We start from the raw sequence: 27847 nt of genomic DNA, 5'->3' as shown, positions 1-27847 counted from the left end.
ACTATTTTTGGTGTTTGTCACGGCTGAAATACACGGGGCACGGATGCGACGTGTCACGTAGGCGGAGCACAGTGGGGTTTCTTACCTGCTACACAGACTCCATTTTTGTGGCGTGTGGTTGCTGCCAGCTTTACTGAGTTTTGCCAAGTGATAATGCAGTTGGTTATGGAGGGTCTGGAAAGCGTAGGCTAAATCAACTGGTGCTGAAAAAATGAACTGGATCGTTTTCACTACAGGATGAATTGATTCGACTTATTTGAATGTGAAATGTAAAAACACCCACAAGGTTGCCCTGCTGGGTCGCACTGCCTCAGATACAATGAGGTGTGATCATTTTTAAACAGATTGTTTACACAGTTCTGTGTAGTTTTTACCTGTTGGAGGGCCGTGGAGTCATGCATTGGGGAAAAAAAAAGACATGCCATGTAAGAATTAAGATGAGCAGCACGTGGTCAATGTAGCAGCTTCAGTTGATTATAACAGACGCACTTTGCTGCTGCAGACGTGTCACCCTGCGTCCATGCCCCATGTATTTCATCCATTAAAATTTTGTTGGGATAAAACCTTCTTCTCCTCTGTGCCGCCTGAGAGCACCCTTTCAACTTAAAACATAAGAGACTAGCACCAACATGTGCACCTAACTGTGGCTTTACTGTGTCACGTTATACCATGACGTGGTATGTGTATGTACAAGCTCCTAAATCTCAAGCGTTTACTGAGATCTTCTGTGTATAGAATGTAAATATAATACATGATATGCACAATATCATAAGTTTACAGATGAGGAAAATCCTTCCAGTCCTATAGGTATCCTATAATGATTTTGGTACAAAAATGACACCGTTTTCATCTCGCTTGTTGTCTGTGTCACTGCAGACGACACACTTAAGTGACAGAAAAGTCTCAGTGCTCCAGTCTGTCCTCTGGTGATGGGGGAATCCTACAGAACTCTTTTTACAGCCTAATCAAAAAGAAACGGAGGCTAAGAGCTAGATTTGAGGAGTTCGCCGTCTATTCCTCTGCCTCCTGGCTTTGCGGGAAAGGCAGAGAGACGGCGTGCTCTTGAGCCAGCGCAGCCAGCTCCTTGAGGAACTCACAGAAGATAACGGAACAGTAGACGGCGTTCTTCACTCGCAGCGCCTCAGCTTGTTTCTCCAGGCCAGAGGCCCCTCCGCCTCCACCGCCCCTGAACAGAGCGCTGTGCAGTGATTGGCCGCCGTCTCGTACGTGTGCAAGGGCCATCTGAGCAGCGTGTCGAGCCCGGGTCGGGCTGTTGGTGTGGCGAAGGATCAGGTCTCCGAGAGATGGCTTACGACTCTTCACTGGAAAAAGAAAATGTCAAGTTTACAGGTCAGCACAGTGCTAACAAGAATTATTCTGAACTCAGGGTCAATTAAGTAGATCTTTCCAGGGTTTAAAAACTTGGCTGACAGTTCTGTTAAAATAAAGGGCAACTGAGTGGACCTTGAATTTGAGTTTTAAATAATTTGTTACATGAATATTTTACAGTGGAAATAAAGAGCGCGAAATATCAAGTCAAATTTTGAGGAGATACTTTGCCAATATCTTAACAATATGGGTAATGTGTGTAAATTAACTATTTTACACTTCCCACCATCTTGCCAGCGCCCAGATCTCCCTGCTCATCTTTCAGCTCACATATTTTCGATGGCTATCGGGCTGTTGCTCAAACTACAGATTGTACTTCTGCAATTTCATATGCATGCCACTGCAGAAGCAGATCAAGAGAGAGAGACCTGTCTCTGTCTCTCAAACTCAGACCAAACTCCGATCAAATTGTGAAAACTAGCAGTGCTGATCAGATATAAACCGAGATTCTGTGACTGTTGCCTATTTCTCACCTAAAATGTCTTCAGAAAAATACATTTCAGCTTCCTGTTTAACTGTAATTTTATATCATATTGTTTCCTGCTTGAAACAGACAGTCTCGCATTACGTCACCTGCCAGCGGGCGTGTTTATTGGTCTGGTGTGTCATAGTGCATTCTGGTTGTTGTCAATTTTCTACCTCTTGAGCAAAAGCGATTGCCACAAGCCTTACTCTCCATTTTCTCTGGTTATAAAGCACCAATTTCAAAAGTATTTCCGTCTTTCTGCTCCATAGACGACCTAGATTTCTGACAAGACCATCTTTCAACCAGTGAAATACTTGTTTGACTAACTCTCCTCCTGTGTCCATGCTCACCTAATGAATCAGAGCGCCGCAGGGTAGGAACTGCCGCAGGCAAGTCTGACCAGTCCACTTTGCCTCGGGCCACCAGGTACTGCTGAGCTTTCTTCAGCATGGCAGGGAAGTCTTCATGAGAGGCTGCAAATGCCTCAATGCGGTTCTTCACAGAACCTAGAACCTGAGGTGACCCAGAAGGTGGAAAGCTTCATTACTCTTCAAAGGCAGCTTGTATTTGTCGATTACTTGATCAGAAAAAAGAGGGAAGTGCTGTTACTTCGTAATGCCTAACACAGTATTAGTCATTCATTTACAGTATTTTAGAATGTGGACAGAAATGGAGTATGAAAAAGAAACTATGCAAATGCGCTGTGGGCCTGAAGCTTTTGGAACAGAAGCTATCACAGAAGTGAGGTGGGCTGGAAGTGGACAACTATGCCTACAGACAGGAGACGAAAAACTGTCACCACTTCAAGTAGAAATATACAGACTGTCTTCTCAAGTATGTGCTAAGCTGCTGGATCAGATACATAATTCACTTCAGTTCAGGAGAGAGCATGGAGAGCATTCCTGGGTCAATATATGACAAGTTTCGTATGGCGCAGTGTACCTGGATCAGTGACTTGATGCTGGGCTGGAAGACCATGTTGGTGTTGAGCAGGAAGGAGCGTAGGAGCGGCTGAGGATAGCAGGCCAGCTGCGCCACGATGCCCGTGAGCAGGATGTTGACGTACAGCGAGTTTTGGAGCATGTTCTCCAGCTTGGCAAACAGAACCACCATGAACGGACCTGCACAGAGAAAGACTGACGGATCATCGGATGTAAAGATGCAACACACAACTGAAGCTCAGCTGCGTGCGAATGAACCAGGGATGAAATCAGAGGTGTCTTTGACAGCTTTTTTAAATAAGAGATGTGGCGTAGAGGCTGATAAGCTGTGAAAAAATAGGCAGCAGGGTGCTTTAACAGCTTGTAGAGGTTAGATGGGGACAGTAAACCTGCCACTGATGCGAGAATAAACTAACTAATCTATTCCTTATGAACTGAGTACTGATTTATTGAAAAACTGTGCTCATACAGAAATGTTATCACAAAGAAGAGCAACTGTTCAGTCTTGGTGTCGATACTGCTGCTAGAGATGTTATTCAGGTGCTTTTGAGGCATGAGGCTGGTACTCAGGAGGACTACCTTTTATAAGTGTAAGCAGCTTAAGCAGTGGGATGATAAAATCTGCCGGTGGCACCACACTCACCACGACTCATTTAAGAGGTCAACGTGTGTGCTGACAGTTGCCAAGATAAGCAGGTAACCCAAGGCAAGCAACACTATCGTCAGCAGCTGTTGTTACTTACAACAAGGGCTGCTCAATATATTGTTTTTTATTGACATCGCAATGTCAAGTTGCGTGATAAACACATTGCGAGAGACAGCAATATTGCACTCAGGCATTATTTGGGTCAGCTGAAAGAGTATAGGTAGTAAACTGCACTGTAAAATAAGGCTGTACCCGACTCAGAATTATGTGAATTGAAACAGATGTTGTCGTTTACTATGCATACAACATTTTTTAAACCTTCATAGTGTTTTAAAGTTTGAATGTGGCTCAGCAGGACATTCAGTGTGACAGTGGCATTCATGTAGTATAGTGAACAAGCTAACTATGGATTGGAAACGCACAACATTTCTTGCCGAAATTAGATATCAAACAAAAGTCAGAGACTGGCTGTAGTTGCAGTAAGCTGTATGAGAAAAGATAATGTTATGTCAAAGCCTTATGGTGCAAAGTTGCTCCTCCCCTGTGCCACTGCATCACGTCTGCAGCTGTCTGTACCAAGGAGTAGTGTGAAAATTAAGAGTTCCCACTCCACAGCAAAATCTGGGGACCAAAACATCCCCAGAAGTACACTAAACAGCACACAGACTAGTGGAGAAAAAAAAAGAAAGGTGACTTGAGGGGTCTCCGACTGACAATTCAAATCTTTCAAGGGGCAGCCCTAGTTTAAAATGATACTATCGAGTTTTTGGTGCCTTTTATTATCCCACCTGAGACTAACCTCCACACCACCTGGTCTGTCATCTGCACCAGCCCCTCACCATCACCCACTGCACAGCGCCACCCTCATGCGCTTGAAGGTTTTTAAGTTATTTATTATTACTGTTATACCTTCAAGAAAATACAACCAATACAGCCATCGCACTTTTTACACTGCCCCTCTGCAAATAACTGTCTAGCAACAGTGTGAGTCTCACCTGTGTATGGCTGACAGGCGGGCTGATTCAGTGGTCTGGCAGGACTGCAGAGGCCCACCACAGGCCCGTCTCCCTTTGCGTCACCTGTCTGCTTCATCTCCAGGGCTGAGGACAGCTGCTGTTCCTCGTCCTGCCGCTCAGAGGACATGGACTCTCTGGCGGTGTCCTCCTGCTGACAGGCTGTTCTGCTGCGCTCCTTCACCCGGTCCTCCAGCTCCCTCAGCTCCTGTGTGAAGGCCTCGATGCTGATGCCCTGACCGTTGGCGTCTCCGGGGAACTGCGGCTCTCCTGGCGCCTGCTCCAGTAGCTCCTGGATGAGACTCTCTACAGATTGTTGCGTCTGATTGGCTTCTGGAAGATCTGAGGATGCACTGTGTGGGTTTGAGGTGTCGCTGGTCAGCAGTTTGGTGTCAGACGTTGGCTGGGTGACAGGGCTCTGAGAGGAGATCTGGTTAGAGCAAAGTGATTTTGCATCACTTATTTCACTGTTGCTAAAAATGGACTGTGGGAGAGCACTGCAGCTTTGGGAGGGACAGGTGACGAGGGATCCATTTTGATTTGCATTTTCATCCAAATACTGCTGCTCCCCCAAGTCTCTCTTTACTTTCTTTACCTCCAGCCCTCTGTCTTGATTGTCTGAGCACCCGTCCCCCTGCCCCATTGTTCCATTGTACATGGCCTGGTAGCTAACAGTGATGGCAGAGGTGGGATTGTGAGGAGCTGGGGACGAGGCGGGGTGGGATGTTGATAAAGGTGTGGCTGAAGAAGAGGAGGAGGGGACGAGATGAGGTACAGGCTTTGGCAGGAGCTCCTCTCTCTGCAGGCTGCGTTTCTTGGAGCGTGGCGTGAGGCTGATGCAGTTGTTTTTGCCGATCGTAACATCCCACTCTCCGCTGTCCCGCTCCGAGCTGCTCCACTCAGATCGTGCCGCAGCCACGATGGCCGCCCTCTGCTGGCCTGGAGGGGTGTTACTGCTTCCTCCCTGCTGGAAAGAGAAGTGCTCAGGGAACATGGCCATGGGAGGGTTGGAGGTAAGGGGAGGTGGGGGTGGAGGGGCCGCATTTGGGGAGGGGTTTTCTCCATCATAGGGCGCCGACCAGTCGCGGCAGGCCCAGGAGCAAAGCTCGATGCCCCGTCGGGCGTCTTTGAGGTACTCCAGGTAACCCGAATCCCAGTCCAGACACTCTGTGCTAGTCTGCTGCTGGTGCATCGGGCTGTCAGGGGACAGAGGGTGGGAGCCGGAAGGACCCGACTGCAGCGACTCCATACTGGTGGGGGTAGAGGGACCCCCTCCTCCTGATCCGCTGCTCTGTTGGCGCATGAAGAAGGCTAAGCGGGATGGGGTGCTGGGTCTGGGTGGGGCTGGAGACTCTGTACTGGGACTATTCAGTACTGCAGGATGACAAAATACAGTCGCAAACACTGATTAATTCACATGCTGTCATGATTTACTGGCTTTAGATGATTAAAAAACATAAAAAACTGGAGCCCAGCAGATGTCCTGAGGGGAAAAGTGCACTTAAATTGATATTTTTGCTCTTGAATTATTAATTTCTGCCACCCAACAGATTAAGAAGTGTTCACATATCCAAACTGCATGTAATGATTACAAACAGAGTGAATTGTTTACTTGATTTGTTGCTCACCTTTACCCCAGAATGCACCATCCTCGTCCCGCTCAGCAGAGGACGCTGGGTTCAGTCGACAGCACTCTGGGATCAGAGATAGGAACTTGTCTGCCGACTTTCCGTACAGGTCAGTCTCCCTGATGGCACGACGCTGACTCAGCATTACATGGGTACAGGGCAGTAGATACCTGGGAGCAAACACACACACACACACACACACACACACACACAATTTAAAAATTCACTCATTTTAAATCCCGCAATGTTGACTATTCTATCATGCTGTGACGCTTGGCAGTTACAATCATACTGGTTATAAAGTACCAAGAAATACAAAGTTGTCAGCAGCAGAACGAGTTGTTTCAGTCCTGGAGACAAAAAGGCAAAGCTGGCCTTGGAAGTTCACAAAATGCTTAAAAAATATAAAAATGTGAGCACAGCAGGTTCCCTATCTGTGACTGGTGGCAGAGGAAAACAAAACCATCTCCTTGTATGATTTTTCCAACAGTCTAAAAGGACACACTGGTGTGTTGCTTTGCCAATATGTTAATGGTCTTCACAGAAAAATAAAATCGCTCATTCAAAGGACCCAATTAGTTAATTTGAAAACAGATGAAGGACAGACATACAAGACAGAAAGTGTCTTTGTGACACACAAACTAACCTTCAGTTAACCTGAATAGTGTGTTTGTGAGTATGGAGGAAAATATTTACTACTCAATTAATATTTTGCATTTTAGACAAGCCTATTAAAAATATAACACTTTGGAAGACATGCTGAGATGTGAAGACAAACCTGAGAATGAGCTGCAGCATGACGTCTTCACAGTTCAGAGACAGAAGAGTCCTGAAGAGACTCAGTGATACCATGCAGAGCTGCAACACACACACAGATACGGAAACTAGTTAGAAAACTGTGATCTGGAGAGACGGTATACACGAAAGCCAATTTGCACATGATAAAGTCAAGAAGATGGATTTTTTTTAAAAATTAAATAACCAGCAGTGTATTACACCAATTATACATAACTTAAGGGTAAAGTCCACACTTAACGATTCATCAAAACTGCCTCAGATGCAGGTGCGTTGGAAAATATCAGTCAAGTCTTTGAACAGAACACTCTTGTAGTTTGACCTAAGGTGACCCTAAAGTAGGATTCCTACAGCTTAAGACCTCTTAATGCCACTTGAAATGAAATTTAAGACCAGTTTTACTATAAACAAAAATACTTGGGGGTTAGGGACAATTTTGCCCAATTATTTATTTTGCTATAAAACATGACCTTTTCCATTCATTCATAAAATCCCTCTTCATATGTCTTCATGTTTTTAAGACTTCTGAAAAATTGATTTAAGAAATGAAGGCCTTATTTTTAGATTGAACTCAATGCCTTTTAAGGGGCTTTACACATGCCACATTTTTTGCACCCTAAATTTCAGTGTTTTCAGTGCAGATGCGCAGCAGGAATGCTCAAACGTCAGAGTGACGCCTGCAGCCTGAGAAACCAAGTACAACTTTTGGAACGCAACAGCACGCACCACATGTCATCGGATGAGGAACAACTAAGACTTATTAAGGATCCGCGGGAACCCTGTAAGTTGTGTTCTAACTAGGCTACGTTTGAACTTGTGTATAGTTGGTGCAACGTAGTACTCAGCCTTATTTTTGTTATTTTTCCACAGTCTACTACCCTGGAAATCCAGAGTTCTCACGAGAGCACAATTTGAATTTGCTCAGCGAGTCACTCTGGCAATCAGTAATGATGCTCATTACCTATGCCCATGAAACCGAGCTGCACCAATCACATCGGTGTCTCTGATATAGGCGGGCCAGAGGCGAGCTAAACAGATGACAACAGCGCAGCGACGACTTAGTCCGGAATCAGTCAGTAAACATTGCAAGATGGCTACGGATGAACACCAGTTGTTTGAAACAGCTTTGGCCGCTACAATGAACGAGTTAGACTTGGCTTTTTCTCTAAAAGAGGAACAGAAGACGGCGCTCGAATCTTTCCTTTGCAAGAAGGATGTTTTTGCTGTTTTGCCGACCAGATACGGCAAGAGTCTAATCTACCAGTTAGCTTCGCTGGTAGCTAAGCGTATACGTCACCCCGTGTATTGTTCTGATTGGTCGTAGTGTTATCCAATTGCGTGCAGTGATATTTACAAATGCATGCTTGGTGTCGCCCCTCGAGTTGGGCCATTTGCATTACTCATGGCAAGACCCTAAATCTTTCTAGATTTGGGTCTGGATTTCCAGGCTAACAATCTACCAAAAATGTGACAAATTTAATTTTTCCTCTCATTCTCCAGGTGTGTTCCTGTATTAAAACAGTGCCAAACAATCTTCCAGGACGTGGCAATCCTGTGCTCGGTAGCTTTGTCATATTAAAATGTTACCATGTGAGTGAGTGACGGCCAAATTTACAAAAATAAGACTGAAATTGTAAAAAAAACAACACAGCTTTCCTTTAAAACTGAAATCCTATTTTCTGTTTTGTTTCCATTGTTGCCCTCAACAGCAGTAAGGGTTGTCTCTCAGCAACTGAAATTTAAGATTATTTACACTCATTTCACAATTGATTGTTTTCCGAACCACAAACAACACAACACAATACATCAACCGATAGATGCAGCAGACTTAATGACATTTACTCTTCTTGTTTGTTCTGGAAAAAACAGATACTTGTGTATTCTGCCGGATTCACTTTCAATCAATTTTTGTTCTCAGCCCACGCACCACCCACACAACCGAGTTCATACAATGGCCTTGAGGCTCTATCACACGAACACACATATATTTTTATACCCTTGAATTGCTGCTGATGCGTGTGAGCAGCGTGTCCAGGATGGTGTCGTTGTCGTGGCGATGCAGCAGGATGAAGCGCAGGAAGGTTTTAAGGAGGGATGTCTCCGACACACTGCGCAGGAAAAGGTCCAGGTAGGCGGTGCTGGCAATCATCTCGTCCACCAACGACTACAAACACACACATGGAAATATATATCAAAACTGCAAAAGAGGACAGTGAGACAACTGTCCTGTGAATAAGAAGTCTAAGATTAAAAACAGGCGATGAGATCATTTCTTCAAATATTGTGAGACCCTTTTTTTTTTTTTTTTTTGCTTTGACTCACACTCTGACTCATCTGTGGAAGAAAGTCCCGCAAACAAGTTCACACAATTGTTCTTTTGCTTATTCACTTCAGACACAATAAAAATGTCTTCCAGTAAGTGAAGAGGAGCCAAAAACAAGTGGTCAGTTTCCATCTGTGCGGTCCAACAATCGTGCTTTTCTTTGAGGGTAAGTTTACCCAAATTACTAAAAACTTTATTTTACAACTTTCCCAGATATCCTTAAAGGAATCTGGCCTTGGCAAAGCTTTGAGTTTGTGGTGCTCAAAGCTTTGTGAAAAAGAACCGTGGAAACTTTGCAAACTGGGCCCTGTTGTTCAGAAGTATTCTGATGGATTTAACGGCTTGGATAAAACCTCTAAAATGGGTTGTTCAAAACAAACAACAAAGGATTCTGAAATCAGATTAGATCAAAAAATTCAGTTTTGGGTTTGATCTGTATCAAACCATCAGTATGTGGTGTCCAAAACTTTTTCAATAGGATTGAGACTCCTTTGATCCAAAAAAAGGAAATCAGGATTATCCTGATCCCAACAGAAAGCTGGATTCGGGGATGATATCAGGACCAAAAAACACCTTTTAAATTGGTCAAATATAAAAGATTTTGTCACACAAATTACAATGAAACAGTCAAATACAGTTTCAAACAACTACATATTCCATGCTGTTCTCTGTCTCTTTAATTAAAAACATTTAAAGTGACCCCATCTTGTATTCTGCCTGTTGTTGTTCACACAGCTAGGAGCCTACATTGTGACTTGTAGTCCCATTTAGACCACTGCTTATCTGGATTTGGTATCTTGAGAAGTTTGTATCTGGATCAGGGTGATCCACTCCAATATTGCTTTGAAAAACTGGCACCAAACTAAGATGGACAAGCTGATCCTGAATAGTAAAACGTGAGATTCTCAAATCTGGATCACTCTGATTCAGATTCATTTTTTCTTTAAACAGCTGGGCTCAGGTGATTCGGACAGTCTGTGATTATCAGAAATAATGCTAATCTTCTATCCCCTTCCTACCTTATGCAGTGCGGGGCCCATGACGGGTACGAGGAAGCCGTTGTGGAGGTAGTCCAAGAGCTGGCAGCGGACCAGGGGATGAGCGACCTGCACCACAGCGTTGCAGAACTCCAGCGAGTTCATGAACAGCACGAGCGACGACACGCCCATCCAGTCCTCCCGACGCAGGGCATGCCAGTCATCTCCCCGAACCTCAATCTTCCTGGGCAGCGAGGAGTAGAGGGCACTGAGGCCTGTCGCCAACACCTGAGAGGAGACAGAGAGGCTTCAGGTAAGACAGCTGTGGGTCAGAAGGTGACTGAGGTGCTGGACAGCCCTCAGGCACAAATGTGTCTCTCTGTATCCTTACAGCACCGTGTCTTTTTTGCAGGTTCTCACAGACACGTTAGTTGATTTTTTTTTTAACAGGACTCAGGGCTCATGTGTACAGTCGTGCTCATACAATTTGAGCTGTGGGACTCAAGCAATTCGTACTTTTCAACACTCTCAGTGCAAGGACTAACAACTAACACTGTGATGTGAAAAGAGGACACTGACGCACTGAGCGCACAGACAGACAAGAACACAGCGCTACAGCAGCACTTAAAAGTTCCCCTCCCAGCCCTGAATTTAACTGCTGGGAGCTGACTCAGGGATCATCAATGTACTACTGTTTAAATAACACAAAACCAATGTCTTTTTCAACACCTTCATGCTCTCTTGCCAATATAATATTTTAATAGAAAATAATGGCAGTTTTTTTCAATAACTTGCCAATATTTGTCAAAATTATAATAAAACAATTTACTAACTTAGTCTCATGTAGCACACCTTTCTTTTTAGATTATTAATGTGTAAGTTATTTATTTTATATTAATATTTTGAAATAAAATAAAGGCATTTTTTTTTTAAAAAACATCCATGTAATGTGTCCCAGTGACTCAAATTTAATATCAAAATGTTTCACTACAAAGGACACCCCTTGTCATATGGGATTTTAGTGATTCTTCTATAAATATATTAAATATTATATTAATTGAAAAAAAAAAAGTCCTGATTTTTTTCAATTACTAAAAAAAATTGGTGCATGAAATTAAAAACAACAACAGTATTTTAAGCCCTGTGGGGGATAAAAATAACTCTGATTACAAACGAGAGCTGAAACAGAAGGACAATTACTGATGAGCAGACTGACGGAAAATTAATTGGCACCCATTTGATAATTGACGAATCGCTTCACTCAATTTTCAACTAAAATATTTTTGGTTTCGGACTGTGTGTCTGACGAAGAAAGTTATTTTAAGATTTCATTTTGGGCTTTGAGAACACACACCACAGCATATATCACTTCATCGAGAAAATAATCATCTTAGTAAATCACAGATCTGTAATAAATCCTTCAGTCTGCAAACAGAACAATAACTCCTGTTATAATCCCAGAGATGGCGTGTTTATACTGTACACAACACTTGGCAGTGTTCTCTTGTATCTTGGCTGAAACACATCATATTTCCATAACAGCACTAATGACCCTTCGGATATGTACAACAGCTCACCTACCTATTGCTGTGTTGAGAGGGGAGCTTGATAAGCAAGATGAATTCACTGTATATAAAGGCATTTAGGAAAAGCCCTCATGTAACTTGGTGTTTTGACAACAGCTGATACATTTGCCTGTTACAAAATACATTGGAGAAACCTCAATCCTTTTGTCTGACTCAGCAAGTGCAAACAATTCATTGATCAAAATGAATCAAAAGGAGCCACGCACTGAGGTTGTAGGATGTGTTTGTAACAGTACCACTTACAGTACCACACAGTAAAGGGCTGATACAGCTGTCACAGAATCTGTCGCTACATCCAAAAATGTCAAACAAAGCTGACTAGGATATGTGAGCGTGCACAGACAGAAAATAGTGAGACTGAATGGAGAGGAGCATTTGCTCCTTGATGCCACCTCCACTGGTACTTCTAGCCTGTAAGTAGGTCAGACTGAAGCTGCTGGAAGGAGGGCATGCACAGAGTAGCTGAGGCAGCTCTTTAACAGCAGAGTGAACAGGCAGAGGAAAAGATAAGAACACTGACCACAGCATTAAAATATGATATACATCACGCAACACCGTTGACGCCCATAAAGCAGTTTTGAAGTTGAAATGCAGCTCAGTTGCTGTCACTTGGGACCAGATTTCTAGTCTGTTGATATTCAGAATGATGGTCCTGGTGTTCAAATTAAATCCAGCAAGTCAGTCCACTCTAATTAAGCAGACATTTGTAAGTGCAATCAGCAAATATGGCTCTTTATTAACACCTAGTGGCAGCTGGAAGAAACTACAATAACACAGGAAGACAGCTTCTTGTTCTTCCTCCTCACAATCCTCATTTCATGTTCTAAATAATCATGATTCATTTAAAATGTGATCACGAATTGATAAAGGATAATTTATGTTTTCTTCTACATTGTTGAAGTCGAGTTTCAGTTAATTTGTTGATTAGACATCCTGGTAGTTTAGACTTTGGTTTACACAAAGCAACAGCAGCATTGAGGAGTGTGTGTGACACGGAGGATTTATCGATTTATCCGTTACCGTTGGGTGAGCTGGGTATTTTATTTTAAGAGGACCAGAGGAAGCCATTGTAGTCCAGATAAAGCTGATAGGATGTAGATAAGGACCAACGGTCTGTCAGAGTGCAGAGTCACGTCCTTCCCCTTCCACCATCACACACCATCACCGATGCATCGGAATTACACAGCACACACACGCGCACACACATTCACACACAACTCTTTCTAAAAGCTGTGTCAAAAGGCAAGCCATGATCCCACATTATAAGTGGTCCTCAACTCTCCCATCATTCAAGAGTACTGTAGGTCATATTCATAGCATGGGAATGTGAACTACGGTTGGGTCAGCTAAGAGTGGAATAAAAAGGCTTTAGACTGTGTATATATAACATAGAATAACATAGAAGAAAATTAAAAACTACATGTTTCTACATTTTCAAGTGTTTCTCCTTAAACGGAACTCGGTGAAATTTTTTTACTTAGTGGATAAACTTGATATTCATAAACCATCAAACCCACATGATCGGATCGCTGCCCTACTTTTGGGATTATTAACAATTGAACAAGATCATTAATGAATGCTTGAATATGAGTAGAGGCTTTCTATCTCGCTGGCTGTCTAAAGGGTTTGGGTTAAAGTTAGATTTGAAGGTTCAACTATCAACAGTATGCCAAAATAGTGACACCCAAACCAGGTGGGAAATAAGGTTGCAATAATAAATGACAAGTTGTGCCGTTTGTCTTAAAAAAGAAAAATAGACAACAACCTTGAACCTCATCACTGTGACCATGGTAAAGTAGAATCATCCTTAAACTTAACTTCCAAGTTCAGAAAATGACTGAATATACTATACACTACAGTTACAGCCTGATATCACAGACAATATCTTAAACCCAGCACAAGGCTGGCTGCTAACTGTTATTGCTAGTTTCAGACTGACGCAGTTGTCCTTTTCACAGCCAGCGCCCATGTTGTGTAAGCAGCAAATGTACTTGCGCCCATCTGTTTGCCCACAGGTGTGTAGGTCTTAAAATGAGGTGTGGTCAGGCACATTGTTGGTGTGTTGCTATTCTGACACAGCAGAAAGTGACTGCACTATTGACCAACAGAGATCTGGTCAGTATGACACGGTATTTTCCTGCTATTAAAAGGGCTCATTATTTAGATAGTAAGATGCGCCAACAAAGGCGGGTTCACAAACTCTGCTTGTTACACATTCAGGGACAAGCAGATGGGTTGCAGCTGGGCGAAACAGTACATCATTATTGAGGACGAATGACATTCTCTAAATTGTGAACATAGCAGAGAGCAGAGAAGAGCTGCTGTACGACTCCCAATTACGAGAGATGCTATTCGCATTTACACTTAAGGAGCTGCATACCTCTATTGATTATTTAGAAGCTGGAGGTTTAGTTCTGTTTCCTCTGTCAAATATACAACTACAGTTTTTAGTTTTGCTGCTTAAATGTCCCACGATATTTTGCTGTAGTGACATAACTGCTCCTACTGTATTACTCTACATAGAAAACTGTATGATTTTCCAATTTGCTGAATCCACCATGTAAATAGCAATGCGCCAGGATAACACTCACAAAACCAACCAATGATTAATTGAGGGACCCTTGTGCCTTAATGTGCACCCAGATTCTGAACCATTTAGCTGGCAAAATAGAGTTGGACACTCCCTAAATGCACTTGTGCCATGCGCTTTAGGTCATGAGCTACAGATCCCATATGTCAACAGTCAGACCCAGAAAACCAACAGATGTGAGTTAGAGTGATAAAAATCCCCCCAAAAACCTTAACACATAACAAAATGTAAGAAACCTCAGGACAGGAAGAAAACCTGCATAAGCACATGAGACAGACGCAGGTCCAAATTCAGTACCATCTGTAACCACATCCTCTACCAAAACCCCCTTCAACGTCTAAAACACAACATGTCCCACGATGACATAGTTTTCATGGGCACCATCACTCACCGGGCAGAAGTAGGAGTTCTCAGCGATGTAACGTGCCACGGCCTCGTTGCTTGCCGAGGCCGCCATGACCAGCAGCAGCGCGTCTCGGGCCTGCTGCCCGATGGCTCCGTCTCGGTGGATGAATGGCACGAGGAGAGAGAAGATGAGGAGATTGGTGGAGCCCTGCTGAGCCGGTGCCGCCCGGAACAACATCTCCAGAACCACAGGCTGCCGGGCCATGGACACACAGACCTGGAGGGGAGTTACAGAAATACAAGACAGGATATTAAACATAAACATAGGGCACACATTTCCATTGCTGAGCCAAAGTTGAGTCTTTTCCACTCTGGGCGAGTTGGTTTTAACAGTCAGGAGATAAAACTCCTAGAATGAAGTGTTTAATCACTCTAATAGGTTGCCGTCTGATCTCGGGGATACTTTTCATTTCCTTAAAAGAATAATTTTACACAAGTTTAATTTTAAGACAGAAACCGGGAAAAAGAAAAACTGTCCAAAACTGACATGCAGACAGTAAAACTGTGTGGTGTGCAGTGAAAGAGAATTATTCCATAATTCAGGTAATGACATTTTAGTGCAGAGCTCATATAAAATTAACAACTTATCTACCATTTCATCCAAATTTAACACGTTCCTTCCTTTTTCCTTTTATATGCATACTGCAGCTAAATTAATAAGGTAAACTTCCTGCTGTGAAAACGTCCCTCTGAAGTGTGCTACTGGAATTTCTGGAGTTGCCTAGCGACACGACTCAAATCAAAGTCAAGCTCCTTTCTGACTGACAAGACAAAAAAATCTGTGTAATGTTGATCTAATCAGATAACTGTACAAATTCGAGAAGTCTACAGACTGCAGGTGACTGTACCTGGTTGAGCAGCAGCACCAGGCTGTTTTCCAGAGCTGAAGGACACCCAAGTTCTGGGTCGGCGCAGGCTCCCAGCAGCCTCAGCAGAGGGTGGAGGACAGCTGTGTGCTGCAGCAGAGGCTGCTGGGACTGGCCGATGAGCATCTCAAACAGCTTGAGCAGCGCCCCCTGGCTGTCTGGGTCCAGGCCGCGACGGAGGTGCCACTGAACCAGGCACTCCAGAATGTTCTCGGTGACCACCAGCTCCAGTATGGGGCCCATGGGTGCCACGCCTGCGCCACCCTCCGGGCTCTCTGCAGGCCGCTCCTCTGCCAGTAGACATAACATCTGGTCGGTGTGATTCCTCACTGCTGTCAGGTCATCGCTGGAGGATGAAGGCTCGTGCTGCTCCAGCACCCAAGAGACCTGGATGGAAGGGATAGTGTTTTCATGTAGTGTTTAACTCTTAACACTCATGTCCTTGTATGAGGGGTTAAAAAGTTACAAAGGTGTGTGTCGGGCTTAATCGGGTTGGTGCAGAGAATCAAAGCTCAACCACCGACAGGCATTTCAGCTCATCTCTGAATGAGTTTGGAATTCAGTATGCATTCAACAGCGGGGTTATTGGACTGGTTGATTAATCTGGATGTTTTGACATGTCACAGTCGGAAATGCGAAGGTGTAAATAATGGCAGGATTCCACTTAGCTGCTTCAGTTTCAGGGTATCCTTTGTGGCTTACTGTTACATTGGCTGCGTTCAAAACCACTTCATTTACTGTCTGACATTTTATTCAAGAGTCAAGTGTCTGAGTGTGAAATCTATACTCTATGTAGTGCCCTCAGACATTCAAACAGTGGCAGGAAGAAATGATTTCCATGGCATGTGCACTATTTTTGCTAACATACCCATAATGCAATGTGAAAATTACAGTTGTGCCATACTCCACCTGTCAGAGATGACCCCAAAATGATGATTCATAATCTCACTTTAATGCTCACTATTGAGTAAACTCATAAGTGTTTGTTCTATAGCGAGTATGCTTGGGTGGTATCCAGGTATTACAGTATACCGGGGTATTTAGAAATCCCAAAAGGCATGATTTTCACTATTGTCAAAAACACAGATGCTCCTCTTTCTGTTAAACCGAAACGGAGATGCTGTCTTGAGGTGTTGTAGTGCACAGCACCTGCCAACAGAGGTCAGTCTCTACTGGTGGACCAGGTAGCTGAGCTTAGAAAGATGGCAACTGCAAGTGGTGGGCATAATGTTACAGGACAGGGTCAAAGAAAAAAAAAGTACCCCCATTCGGAGTATTATCACGAGATCACTTCAAACTTCAAAAGCAGTTAATTAGCCACATGATTTTATTCAATATGTCATCTCTGTTCAGCCCACTGATGTGTCGGTATCTGCTGTGGCAACACAAATGCCGTCATATACCGTACACCCTGGTGAAATGTCAGGAAGGTATGCATATAGCAATACTTCCCAAGCCTGATAGGGAGGAGTGAATGAGTGAATAAGGGGGAGTGATTTCTGACACAGTGTCATAGCAAACTGGGCCTCGTGCCTAACGCAGCCATTGCTAATGTTAATAGTGACACCTGTGTTTTCCTTCCATGACAAGTCAAAATGGCTGCTGTGAAGACAGCCTGTTGTCATGGAGGTTGAATATGATGCACTGTCACATCTGAAAATATTTACTTCTTTTAATGTGCAGAAGATGTGTTAAATAGGTTTTATATGAACATTTACTGTTAAAATAATTGTATGTAATCTACTAAAATCTAAAATCAGTAAAATAAAAGTAACTCCTGGAACTGCAACACGTATTTCTTGAAGATAAAATGTAACAAAGCTGTAACTGTGGTGTAAAATTTGAACTGACAATTGAGAGGTTTCCCAACATGTATCAGTCAGCATGACTGCTGCAGATCTGTGAGCAGCGTGTGCAGATAAGAGATGTTCTTCTTTGTCTTTCAGCAGCTTGTGGTAAATGTATGAGTTGGAAGTCAGAACCAATTCTGTGAAAGTTGCACAACACATTTGTTTTTTATAAAAACACACTTTCCCACAAAATCACTCGAGATGTAAACCTCTACCCTCGTCTTGAAAACTCTAAAAACACGGAGAATTGATATTGTAGACAATTGTCAGGTGGCTTCAGGTCTCCCTAACCCCAACTTGTGTATGTTATGTACAGTCTAAGAGCCGTGTAGCGGCATGTAGGAGCACTTTAACATGCTGCAATACAGCTGCAACATATCCACCTATTATACTCCCGTCTGCTTCCTCTATAATGGACTTCTCCTTGATCATTTAGCAAGCCTCGATGCAAAATGCAGAATGTCTAGACAGAGTTCAATTGCAGAGCTTACACACACACACACACACACACACACACACACACACACACAATCATGAGCCTCCCACAACAAACCAATAAGTATCACTCAGATGTCTAATACTGCCTCCAAGAAAACTCTGGTCAGGCAGTGGCAAGGTTCTGTAACCTATAAAAGGCTCAGTCAGTGATTGGACAGAAGCCAGTCACACTGTTAAAGTACACACACTGACCACTCTCATCAGCAGCACTGGCACAGCCAACTGAACGTGTGAACATCCACACTTGCTGTCAGATAATCATTCACTGAGTCAAAGTAGGAGCCTTGACTTTATAACTGATCTCACCATCGTTTACTGTTAACAACAAGTGAACATTTACTTTGTGTCTGTGCTGCTCCACACAGAACATGAGAAGGTTCTGTCAACCACTGCTAAGTAACGTACTGACAGTGCAGGGTGTAACCCTAATAATAATAATTGTAAACAGAATATCTTTGGATTGTTGGTTGAAGGAAACAAGCAATTTTAAGAGGTCACATTGAACTCTGGGATCTGGGATAGATTAAATGGTTATTTAAAACAGTAAAATAATGTTAGTTGCAGCCCTAAACAGGTTACATAAGAGGTTTTCGAAGTCTGACACTGTGGACGTGTCTGTTTCTCAACATCAGATGTGGTATCACCACCACCGGAAAGTGTCGCACTGAATCTAATCTGTTTATCATGTCTGTGTTTTCAGATGTAACTGAGTTATGACACAAAGGAGGAGGAGTGAGAAGTGGACGACTCACCCAGAGGAGGTACGCCTCACAGTTTGAAAAAATCTAAATTAAATGGACATTCTGTTCGTAGTAACCTTAGTGTTATGAAAAAAATCCACTCAAGGCAGCACTTCAGTTCGGCATCTGGTCTATTTTTCACGCGAGCCGCGAGCGCTTCTGTCAAGCTGGATCGAGCAGATCGTACCAAACAGGAAGTCGGACACAGAAAAGACGAGAGAATCTGGCCAATTTTCAAAATAAAATAACAACAGCACGCACTGTGGAACGTGTGGAGAAAATACCATGTTTATAATTTAAAAAAACACAACAGTGCATAACCGAACACATTTTTCTATACCATAATCACTTCATTACAATTTTAATTTTGTGTCACCGAGCCTACAGGCATAACGCCCTGGACACACCGGACGCGTTAGTGCCATCCGGTGTGTCCAGGGTGAAGCCTAATGGCACGGGTGTGTGGATGTCTGTTCATCTTTTCCGTTCATGTTCTATTAATGCACACTTTATAACTTGCTTGTTGGATTTATTAAAAACGAACGAATGAAAACTAAATGTCTTTGAATATCTTTATTATCATTTAAAAACGAAAATTAAAATGACCGGCAAAAATAGATTATGACCGGATTTTTATGACCCTGATTTTAACATATTTTTACTTCACCAAAAATTCAGTTTTACAAGATTACATTTGAACACATCATAAGAAAATTATAATTTACCTTCGCCCAACGGTTATTTCTACTGAATAGCGCCTGAATGCATAAGGGGCTGTAGACATGTTTTTTGCACCTTCAGATTCATTGTTTTCAATGTAGATGTGCAGCAGGTGCGATCAAACACCAGAGCAACACCGTCATGATAAATATGGAAAAGTTGATCATTTTGTTGCAGGGCTACCCAGAGCACTACATCTGTTACACAGACAATAGGCCTACACCCTTATAACAGTGCCAGGAAGAAGATCAGCTCAGCACTCAGTATTTCAGGTACATAGGCTCTGGTACAGTACAATGTTCTTGAAAGCTGACACAAAAAAGGCACAAGAATAGCGCCCAGTACCCGACCTTGTGTTTTCAAGGTGGTTTAAGACATGGCATGTGTACAGGCCCTAATACAGTAACTTCATGCAACCTCTGTCAGTTGTTAGTTGCGGCCACCAGCTGCTAACGGCTAACAGCTAGCGTTAACTAGCTCTCATCCTGCTGAGTTCAACACAGATTCACTGTTCACACTGCAGCGGTTTCAGGGAAAAATAGAGTGCATGCCCTGGCACGCCAATAGTGGGTTTACTGCGTCCTTTCATCTGGTCACCTTCCCAGGGAAGATCTCCGTTTAACCACAAACATTTTTGCTATTGTCCCTGGGACATCAAGGCACTGTCAGTCTCGAGCTCTGTTTTTTAGCCTGCCCAAAACTGATGCCAAACAATGGACAAACATCAGCCACTGCCATCGGTGAGTGTCATTTTATGTGCCAATAGGACGCTGGCAGTCAACAAGGAGAATATCTGCTGATAATGATGTTCGAGCCGATAAATCGGTGCATCCCTACTTTTACAGTAAAGGTGAGTATAGCAAATATGCTGTATTACTGTATGTATGTATTACTCAGCAAAACTACTATCCAGGTTGAGGCCACAAAGTGTACAATACATTCATCCAAACAAAATATTTACTGTCATCAAAATTCAAGTAACAAGGCGTGTCTCCAGCTCACCTGTCTCCAGTGGTTCTCAAACACCATGAGGCATGTCTCTGGGTCAGCAGTGCAGGGGCTGGAGGGGGCGGCACTCCGGCCGGACCGGCTCCCTGGACCCCGTGGGTTCAACCTGCTCAACCAGCTCATGCTGGACTCAGTGAGAGGCAGGTCACGGGAACTCAAAGACGAGAGAGGAAGTTCCAGTAAAAAAAAAAACAGAAAAAAAAAAACAGAAAAAAAAGTTGGAGTTTTGAAGCAACCGAGGGCAAAAAGAAATTAAGAGGGAAGAAAAGGAAAAGATGTGGGAGGGAGGAGGTGGAGGAGGATGAGGAGGGAGAGGGGGGAGAAGAGGGGGAGCAAGGGGAGGGGAAAGTGTATCCGAATAGAGAGAAGGAGGGGAAGGAGGTCAGCTGAAAATGTGCTGTCACTGCCAGTCAGTGTACATCGAGGAAAAAGCCCACTGCTGCTGCGTTAGAATCTGTGTGACCCTGTCCGCCCTGTAGACCCTGTCATCCAGTCTGAAGCCAACTCCACTCCATAGCCAGTCAGGACGGCCACTCTGCGCTGTGGACACAAACACAACACAATATATTAACATGTAAACCAAAAAACAAATGTCACATATTTTCACGACCTTTTAAAACTTTATTTTAAAGCTACAAAATATAAATATGCAGTTGTCTTTTCTCACGTGTATATATCTTGAATATCTTTATGCATTTATGTTAGTTTGGCTCTGAGAATGTAACGTGCTTAATAGCCTTTACATAATTAATCACATTCTCCAATAACCAAGTCATACTTTGCCACTCATATGTGTGGCCATTATGAACACTGCACAATATTCTTTAGGAAAATATATCTGATTATTACAACAGCATTTACATTGGGTGAACACAATCGCATAAAATAATATTAATTTTAAGAACAGGATTTCTGGTGCTGACTAGCAAGTGCTGGAATAATTAATCATGTGGTCAACTCATCGGGTGCATCCCTGGCTTGCACAATAAAATGTCGTCTCTTTTAGCCACATGAGAAAAACAAACAGTCATAGATTCCGGTTTTCTCAAAACTTAACAAGGAACATTTCTTCAGATGAAATAACCACCAGTGTTTCAGCTGATCCAGTGAATCATAAGTCAATGAAGACACAAAGAAAACTGAATTCAGTATTTTCAAAAGGCAGTCCTACTTATTCATTCAGTAATATATCATTCGTGCTGAAGAGCATCTGTATTTTTTTCTGTGTTTTCCCAAACAAACATAAGTCAGCCTCTACAGTATGTTGTTGCCAGGGAAACCATTCAGTCCTCCTGTGGAAAAGCTACAGCCAGTCCACCTTCTGCTTAACATGGGAGTAGCTGTCTGTCCTGAATTATGGATGCAAATGTAAAGCGTCGTCCTTGCGTTGACGTTAACGGGAGATTAATCACTGAAGATCATAAAAATACAACATCCATGCTTTTCTTCTGTCACTTTTTTGTCCCACAAACATATTAAAATAAGTATTTAAATAGAAAACATGGCCGCCCACTCAAAATTGCAGCTCCTGCTCCAACCAACAAACTGGTCAAAAAACAAGTGAGGTTAAAGAAAACATTTTTCACTGCTCTACATGCACGGTGCCTAAAAAGAAAAGTAATCCATACTTAAAATGTTGCTAACAAACTCTGATATCACATGTAAACATAAAACAGGCTGCCATGATCTCGTGACAACAGATTTAAGTCTTATGAGAAAATTTACACGACCAGAGCAGAGTTGTGTGTAAAGTGAGCTCTGCACCTTGGTTGGTAAAACATCTGGTTGATCAGTTTTGCATATTATTGCACAGGAGCAAAGATTAAAAAGAAAGGAAGCCATCACACTGATGAAGCGTTGCAGGCAACAGGCGCTCACTTCTATTTGGGCACACTCAAACCTCCAACATGTTATTTTAATCAGTGACAACTTGACAGCAAACACCTGCATGGAGCTAATGTCCAGGGGATGCACAAACCCTCTTGCTCCACCTTTGCACATTGCCAGTTACTGTATTCTTGATCCAATGATCATTATTAACATCCCTAAACCCTTTATGTTAATGCTCTGATGACTCATCCAATAGAGAGGTGCATTTGTGTTTAAATGCATTTAAACAACATGGTTACTGTCGTCTTTCTTAAAGAGAAATTAAATGAGTATCAAATATTCTTAGGCTGATAAACATTCAGACTGTTTCCATAATATACTGAAGCTAAACACACTAATACCTCTATCACATCCTAAAAGCTCCCAAAATATCTGCCAGAAGTTGTGTATTTAGTGATTTATTGTGAGGATTATTTGGAAAGGACTGAACAGATGGATCAACAGAGGAGAAGTGGATTATGCTGTAAGAGTGGTTTTGATGTTTTGATGCCTTTTTATGCTGTGACCCTCCATCTGATACCTCCCCTTTGAGCCAGCAGGCCTATTTGTTACTTAAAAGAAAAGGTTTTTCCTGGAGTATTCCTATCAGAGAAACTCATTTATCAAAGTTAGATTTCTGCTGGAGAAACCTGATTTCACTTTAATTCAGTATTGTGTTTAGTTCAAAGTTAATGTCACAAGCATTGGTTAACGGAGCTTGAAAGATGTTTCTGTGAATGTGTTTGCTTTCATCTCCAAAGTGTTTGAATAAAAGATCATTCGTAAAACCACTACGGTTGGTCTAGCTGGGTTCAAAAGGGGCAAAGGGACAGTCCGGTATTTTTCAACTTGGGCCTTACTTTCCCATGTTTTGTATCCAGGTGACTAATGGGAACAAGAATTTTTGAAACTGGTCCAGTACTGAGTGAGAGGACTGCAGGTTGGGGCTGGTCAGTCCTTCGGCAATTCTCTCGTAAGTCGGCCTGTTCTTCACCGTTCCTGTCATCTGATGGTTAATGGCCTCTTCGTTTGCGAGGACAAGGAGGGCGCGCAATTCCTTGTCTCCCCAGTTGCTCATCTTTACAGTGTCTGTCAGGTTTGCGTTTCCCTCTTGCTACTAGCTGCTTGCTAATTCCTGCTATCAGCTGTTTCCTGTTTATCCACCGCCAATGGGTCGCGCATGCGGCGTCATCAACAGCTCCTCCCACAAGTCTTCAACAGCCCCTCCCGTTGCGGAAGGCCGCCTCGGTCTTTTTAAACTAAAAGGGTTCCGCCGATATGACTACCCTATGAGGCGGAAAACACCTCGGATCAACTCACCAATCCGGCTCTGTGTGTCTAAACGCTCACAGCTTGCTGGCAAAACGGCCCAACATTCGCGGAATATCTGGCAGTGTAAAAGGGGCTAATGTCTTACTTTTTGCCCCTTACAGGCTCAGATTGTTATACAGAGTGTCTGACAACATGATGGAATGGATCCCTACAGAGATAGACCTTGTTATTAAAGAGTAAGATCTATTAAGATCTAACCAAATACAGCCTTGAAATCACTATTTCCAAACACACCAGACCCCATTTACATAAACAGTAATTTTAGAATCGTAAAACACGCTTCATTCAAAGTTGACAGTAACAAAATAAAACCACAAAAACCACCTTGGCGCGTTTTTCCACTGCTCCAACACTCACCAACTTTCGTTTCATTTACCTAAACCCTTGATTCAACCAGTCAGATGTGACAATATGCCGGCTCTATACATGCTAAAATTACTGTTTATTTAAATGGAGTCTGGTGGCTTTGGCGACGGTGATGTCGGGTCTGCTTCTGGTGAAACAAAAAGGATCTTACTCTTTAATACCAAGGTCTATCTCTGTAGGTCTATCTCCTTTCCATAACAATGTCAGACAGAATGGTAATCGGAGCCTGTCAGTGGCAAAACAAGCACTTACATTACAGCCTGCCAGCTGCAGTGGTCTGGCTCAACACTGGACCAATTCAAAACCTGTAGTCACAATTAGTCACTTAGACACAAAAACATGAAAACACAAACACGAGTAACAAATTTACGCTCTTACATACTTTTCCTTATTGAATTTTTCATACAGCAGCTGTATGACTGTCTCAACAAAACCAGCATTGAAAAGGCAGGTAAATGTGACATCCACGCTTCTTTTAATGATTCACCAGCTCTCAGCAGGTGAGTCAAAGTTAATGATAGTCACGCTGCTCGGAGAAAATCCAATCTTTTCTTTCAATGCACTAAATGAATTTATACGCAGGCATGAAAGCGGAAAAAACGTCAACCCACAAAGAGTCAAAACAGAGCCGTCTACAGCAAAATAAGCGCTGAAATACAGTCTGACCTATGATTCACTAAAAAGACTGTTACCTTAAATGCATATCAGCCAGTCTGTGTCAGCAGTAAAGACAAAACTCTCTGACCTACATACGGAAATTCAAAATATGTTTTATTTTCATGTCACACACACAGCGCCATAAAGAACACCCATAAAATGAGTTCAAAGTTCGACTAGATTCCACTGAAGGGAGGCTGCCTTGATAAAGACAAGGGTTTGTCAATGATTAGTGATCAAACACAGCTTGTTTATAATCTTACACCACAGTGTCTAAAAGCCAAGATATAGGCTACTCTCTCAAAAGTTCAGACTAAAAAAGGAGAAAAGCTTACTTAGTTTCCAAGACTTCCTACAGCAGACAACCTGACAGCCACGCCTGCTTTCTGTAGGAATTGTCCAGGTGTGCACAAGTGTGAGAACAGGCAGCGCTCCAAGGTCTCTGCAAATTCTCTCCTGCACGTTCCTCACACTTCTGTCCCCGTCTGTTTTTACTGTTAAACTTCACAGATCACTTCTGTGTTTGCAGGCGCAGAGAGCTTTCATAGCAGCAGCTGCGACAGATACGAGCTGATACAGACTCCCACTTCACCTAATGGCCAAGTCAATAGTAAAGCCGATCTTAAAACACATACCAGGGAATGTAGCTACCTGACTGACGGTGTGTTCCTTGTTAATGCAGTAATGTACTTCCTGCAGCCTGTGTACTGATCTCTTGTACCAACAGATGTTTCCACTCGGAAAACCACCTTCAAAAGTTGTCTCTAAACTTGCTTTTTTCTGATGTCATAGACAATTCATAATCCAAATTTACTCTGAGACGAGATTTCAGCCTTAACAGTGAACGGATCAGGTACAACACTGTATAACATACATCTACGCTGAGAAAATGTTTTACTAAAATATTGTCATGCTCTGCTTAAGAGGGTCGCTCTCAATGAGGGACGACAGTGACTGTGCCCAAGTGAAACAGAACAATCTTCAGATGCATCAGACTGTCATTTTCTCAACTCTCTCTCTCTTACAAATTATTATGCATCATGTTTTCTAGATTGTTTGGTATATAAAACATCAGAAAATAGTGAAAAATGCCTATCACAGTTCCTTAAATGATATATCTTAATCACTCATTTAGTCTGACCAACACTCTGAAACCCAAAGATATGTAATGTACCATCATCAAGACTTATGAAAATAGCAAATACTCACATTGGAGAAGCTGAAACCAGTGATTCTTTTGGCATTTTTGCTCATATAGAGACTGAATCAATTATCACATTTGTTGCTGATTAACTTTCTGTTGATCGTTTTATAATACCAGCTCTAATGACCAAACTTTAGCTTCACTATTGACCTTGCTAATGACAGCCGTGAGATGTGGAGAAAGCTCTGAAAAAGCTAGCAAGAGCACCCTGGGTTCAGTTTGTCAAAATAGAAAAATTATTATTTAAAGCAGAAGTGTCAAACATGCGACACATGGGCCAGAACCAGCCCACGAAGGGGTCCAATCTGGCCCACTAGATGACTAGACCAAGAGGTGCTACGTTTCAGAAGCAAGTTAAACAATGCGTTGCCAGTTTCACGTAAAATCCTGCTGCAGAGGCTTTTCCACACTGACCAGAATACAGTTCTCTGATATAACAATGAATACATACTGTGACCATGTTTAAAGATATTGAACATTGTGCAAAATGTTGTCAGTCAGCAGCTTAAGTTGAGAAGAATCTGTATCAGGAAATGTGTGGATAAGTAGACTGACTGAATGTGGAAAAACTGAGACCCTGTTGAAACTGCACTTATTTTTCTTAAGACATCTCAGGCTGTTCATCTGTGTTGTACAAAGATGGATGTCTACAGAATAAAGTTGCAGTTCTTTACACAAAAAAGAGTAAGATATTGGTGCTGATGTTACTTATAGGTTATTGTGCGATGGTTTTATTGCTCTGGCCCATGTGAGATTAAATCGAGCTGTATGCAGCCCCTGAACTAAAATGAGTTTGACACCCCTGATTTAAAGCAAGAATTGTAAAGACTAAGTTAAAACAAATCAAGCATCTGTTGCTCTCCATATCTTAAGTTTTCAATACTGTGTGCAACAGACCCATTTCAATCAATACCTAAGGTGTATTGATATCCAAAACCAAGTCCTAAACTTGAGATCACCCAAATCTATATGATGATATCATCAGTTTAAGTACTAGAGTGAAACTCTACGTAAATGTGCCTTTGATCAAGAGACGTGATTGACTCAATTTTAAGGTGAATTCACATGCATGAATAATTAAGTGCTTTTGCTATTGTTGACAATGGAACAACTGACGACCAAAACAACCCCTCTGATTGAATTTACAGATCCACAGATGCTATCCATGGAGGTATGATCCTGTCATGCAGAGTCAGCCATCAGTCACTGCAGTGTTTGGGTCATGTGTCCCCTTCAGCCTGACTCTTAGCACACCTACTTCCCAACCATCAAACAGGACGACCTTGCCTTTAAACTGATTGCTTAATTAACGTTACCATAATAGCAATGGGGCTTTACACCTGGTCCTGTAGTCATCACCCTGCGCCAGATCTCACATTAGCCAACCGAAGCGGCTTACGCTCGGGTCCGCCGGAAAACAACAATCAATGCATTTCATTAGCGAGATGATGTAGCAGGCTAGTTGGTGCTGCAAAGATAATTAGCTAGCTTAGAAATGACAGCCATGTAGGTGCTTAGTTTGTCACGTTAGCGTGTTCGAGCACTGTAGCAGTCAGTAATATGACAGTTACTCACCTTTGATAGCTGTAGGAGTCTCAACAGTTGTCGCGAGCTCCTGATTTCCACGGATACCTGCTAGCTGGTTGCTAGTAAGTTAGCGCTCGTAGGTTGCTAACGGCTAGCTGCTAATGAATTCCACAATGTCAGAGCAGTAAACGGGTGAACAGCGCGCGAGTTAGCCGGAGACAACTGGCGAGCTAGACCATAGTGAGCCGGGGGAGCTGACACATTAACCACTCCTTCATTCGGGCTGCTGTGCATCCTGTTAGAGACAGATAAACATCCCATTTGATGATTTCTCAAACACTCTTCCCTTTCCCGCAGCCATCTTACTTGGACTCCTCCCACACGACTTCTCTGACTCACACCCACAGCGACGCTGCTGCCCTCCGCTGTATGAGGGGTTTCAAGTGCCAGC

General features: G+C 42.8%; 1 protein-coding gene across 1 annotated transcript; it reads right to left on the bottom strand.

The window, feature by feature from the left end:
- Window positions 1-161: 161 nt before the first annotated feature.
- Window positions 162-27782, bottom strand: fhip1b (FHF complex subunit HOOK interacting protein 1B). The gene is made up of 12 exons (XM_033617323.2): window positions 27445-27782; window positions 20436-20981; window positions 15608-16012; window positions 14746-14976; window positions 10221-10466; window positions 8875-9042; window positions 6862-6941; window positions 6084-6253; window positions 4438-5829; window positions 2798-2976; window positions 2206-2368; window positions 162-1322 (listed from the first exon to the last, which is right to left on the bottom strand). Exons 2-12 carry the CDS (start codon window positions 20562-20564, stop codon window positions 1012-1014), a joined length of 3474 nt encoding a protein of 1157 aa, XP_033473214.2. The 5' UTR covers window positions 20565-20981; window positions 27445-27782; the 3' UTR covers window positions 162-1011.
- Window positions 27783-27847: the final 65 nt, after the last annotated feature.

Source organism: Epinephelus lanceolatus, chromosome 14 (assembly GCF_041903045.1).
Source record: "Epinephelus lanceolatus isolate andai-2023 chromosome 14, ASM4190304v1, whole genome shotgun sequence".
Taxonomy (NCBI): domain Eukaryota; kingdom Metazoa; phylum Chordata; class Actinopteri; order Perciformes; family Serranidae; genus Epinephelus; species Epinephelus lanceolatus.
This window is presented reverse-complemented; position numbering and strand designations above follow the sequence as displayed.

Excerpts from the sequence above, each read along its gene's own strand:
- fhip1b (XM_033617323.2), bottom strand. The coding sequence starts at position 20,564 with ATGAGCTGGTTGAGCAGGTTGAACCCACGGGGTCCAGGGAGCCGGTCC. Across the intron at positions 10,467-14,745 it reads AGAACTCCTACTTCTGCCCG|GTGTTGGCGACAGGCCTCAG; the intron begins GTGAGTGATGGT and ends GTCTCCTCTCAG. Across the intron at positions 1,323-2,205 it reads GCGGCGCTCTGATTCATTAG|TGAAGAGTCGTAAGCCATCT; the intron begins GTGAGCATGGAC and ends TTCTTTTTCCAG.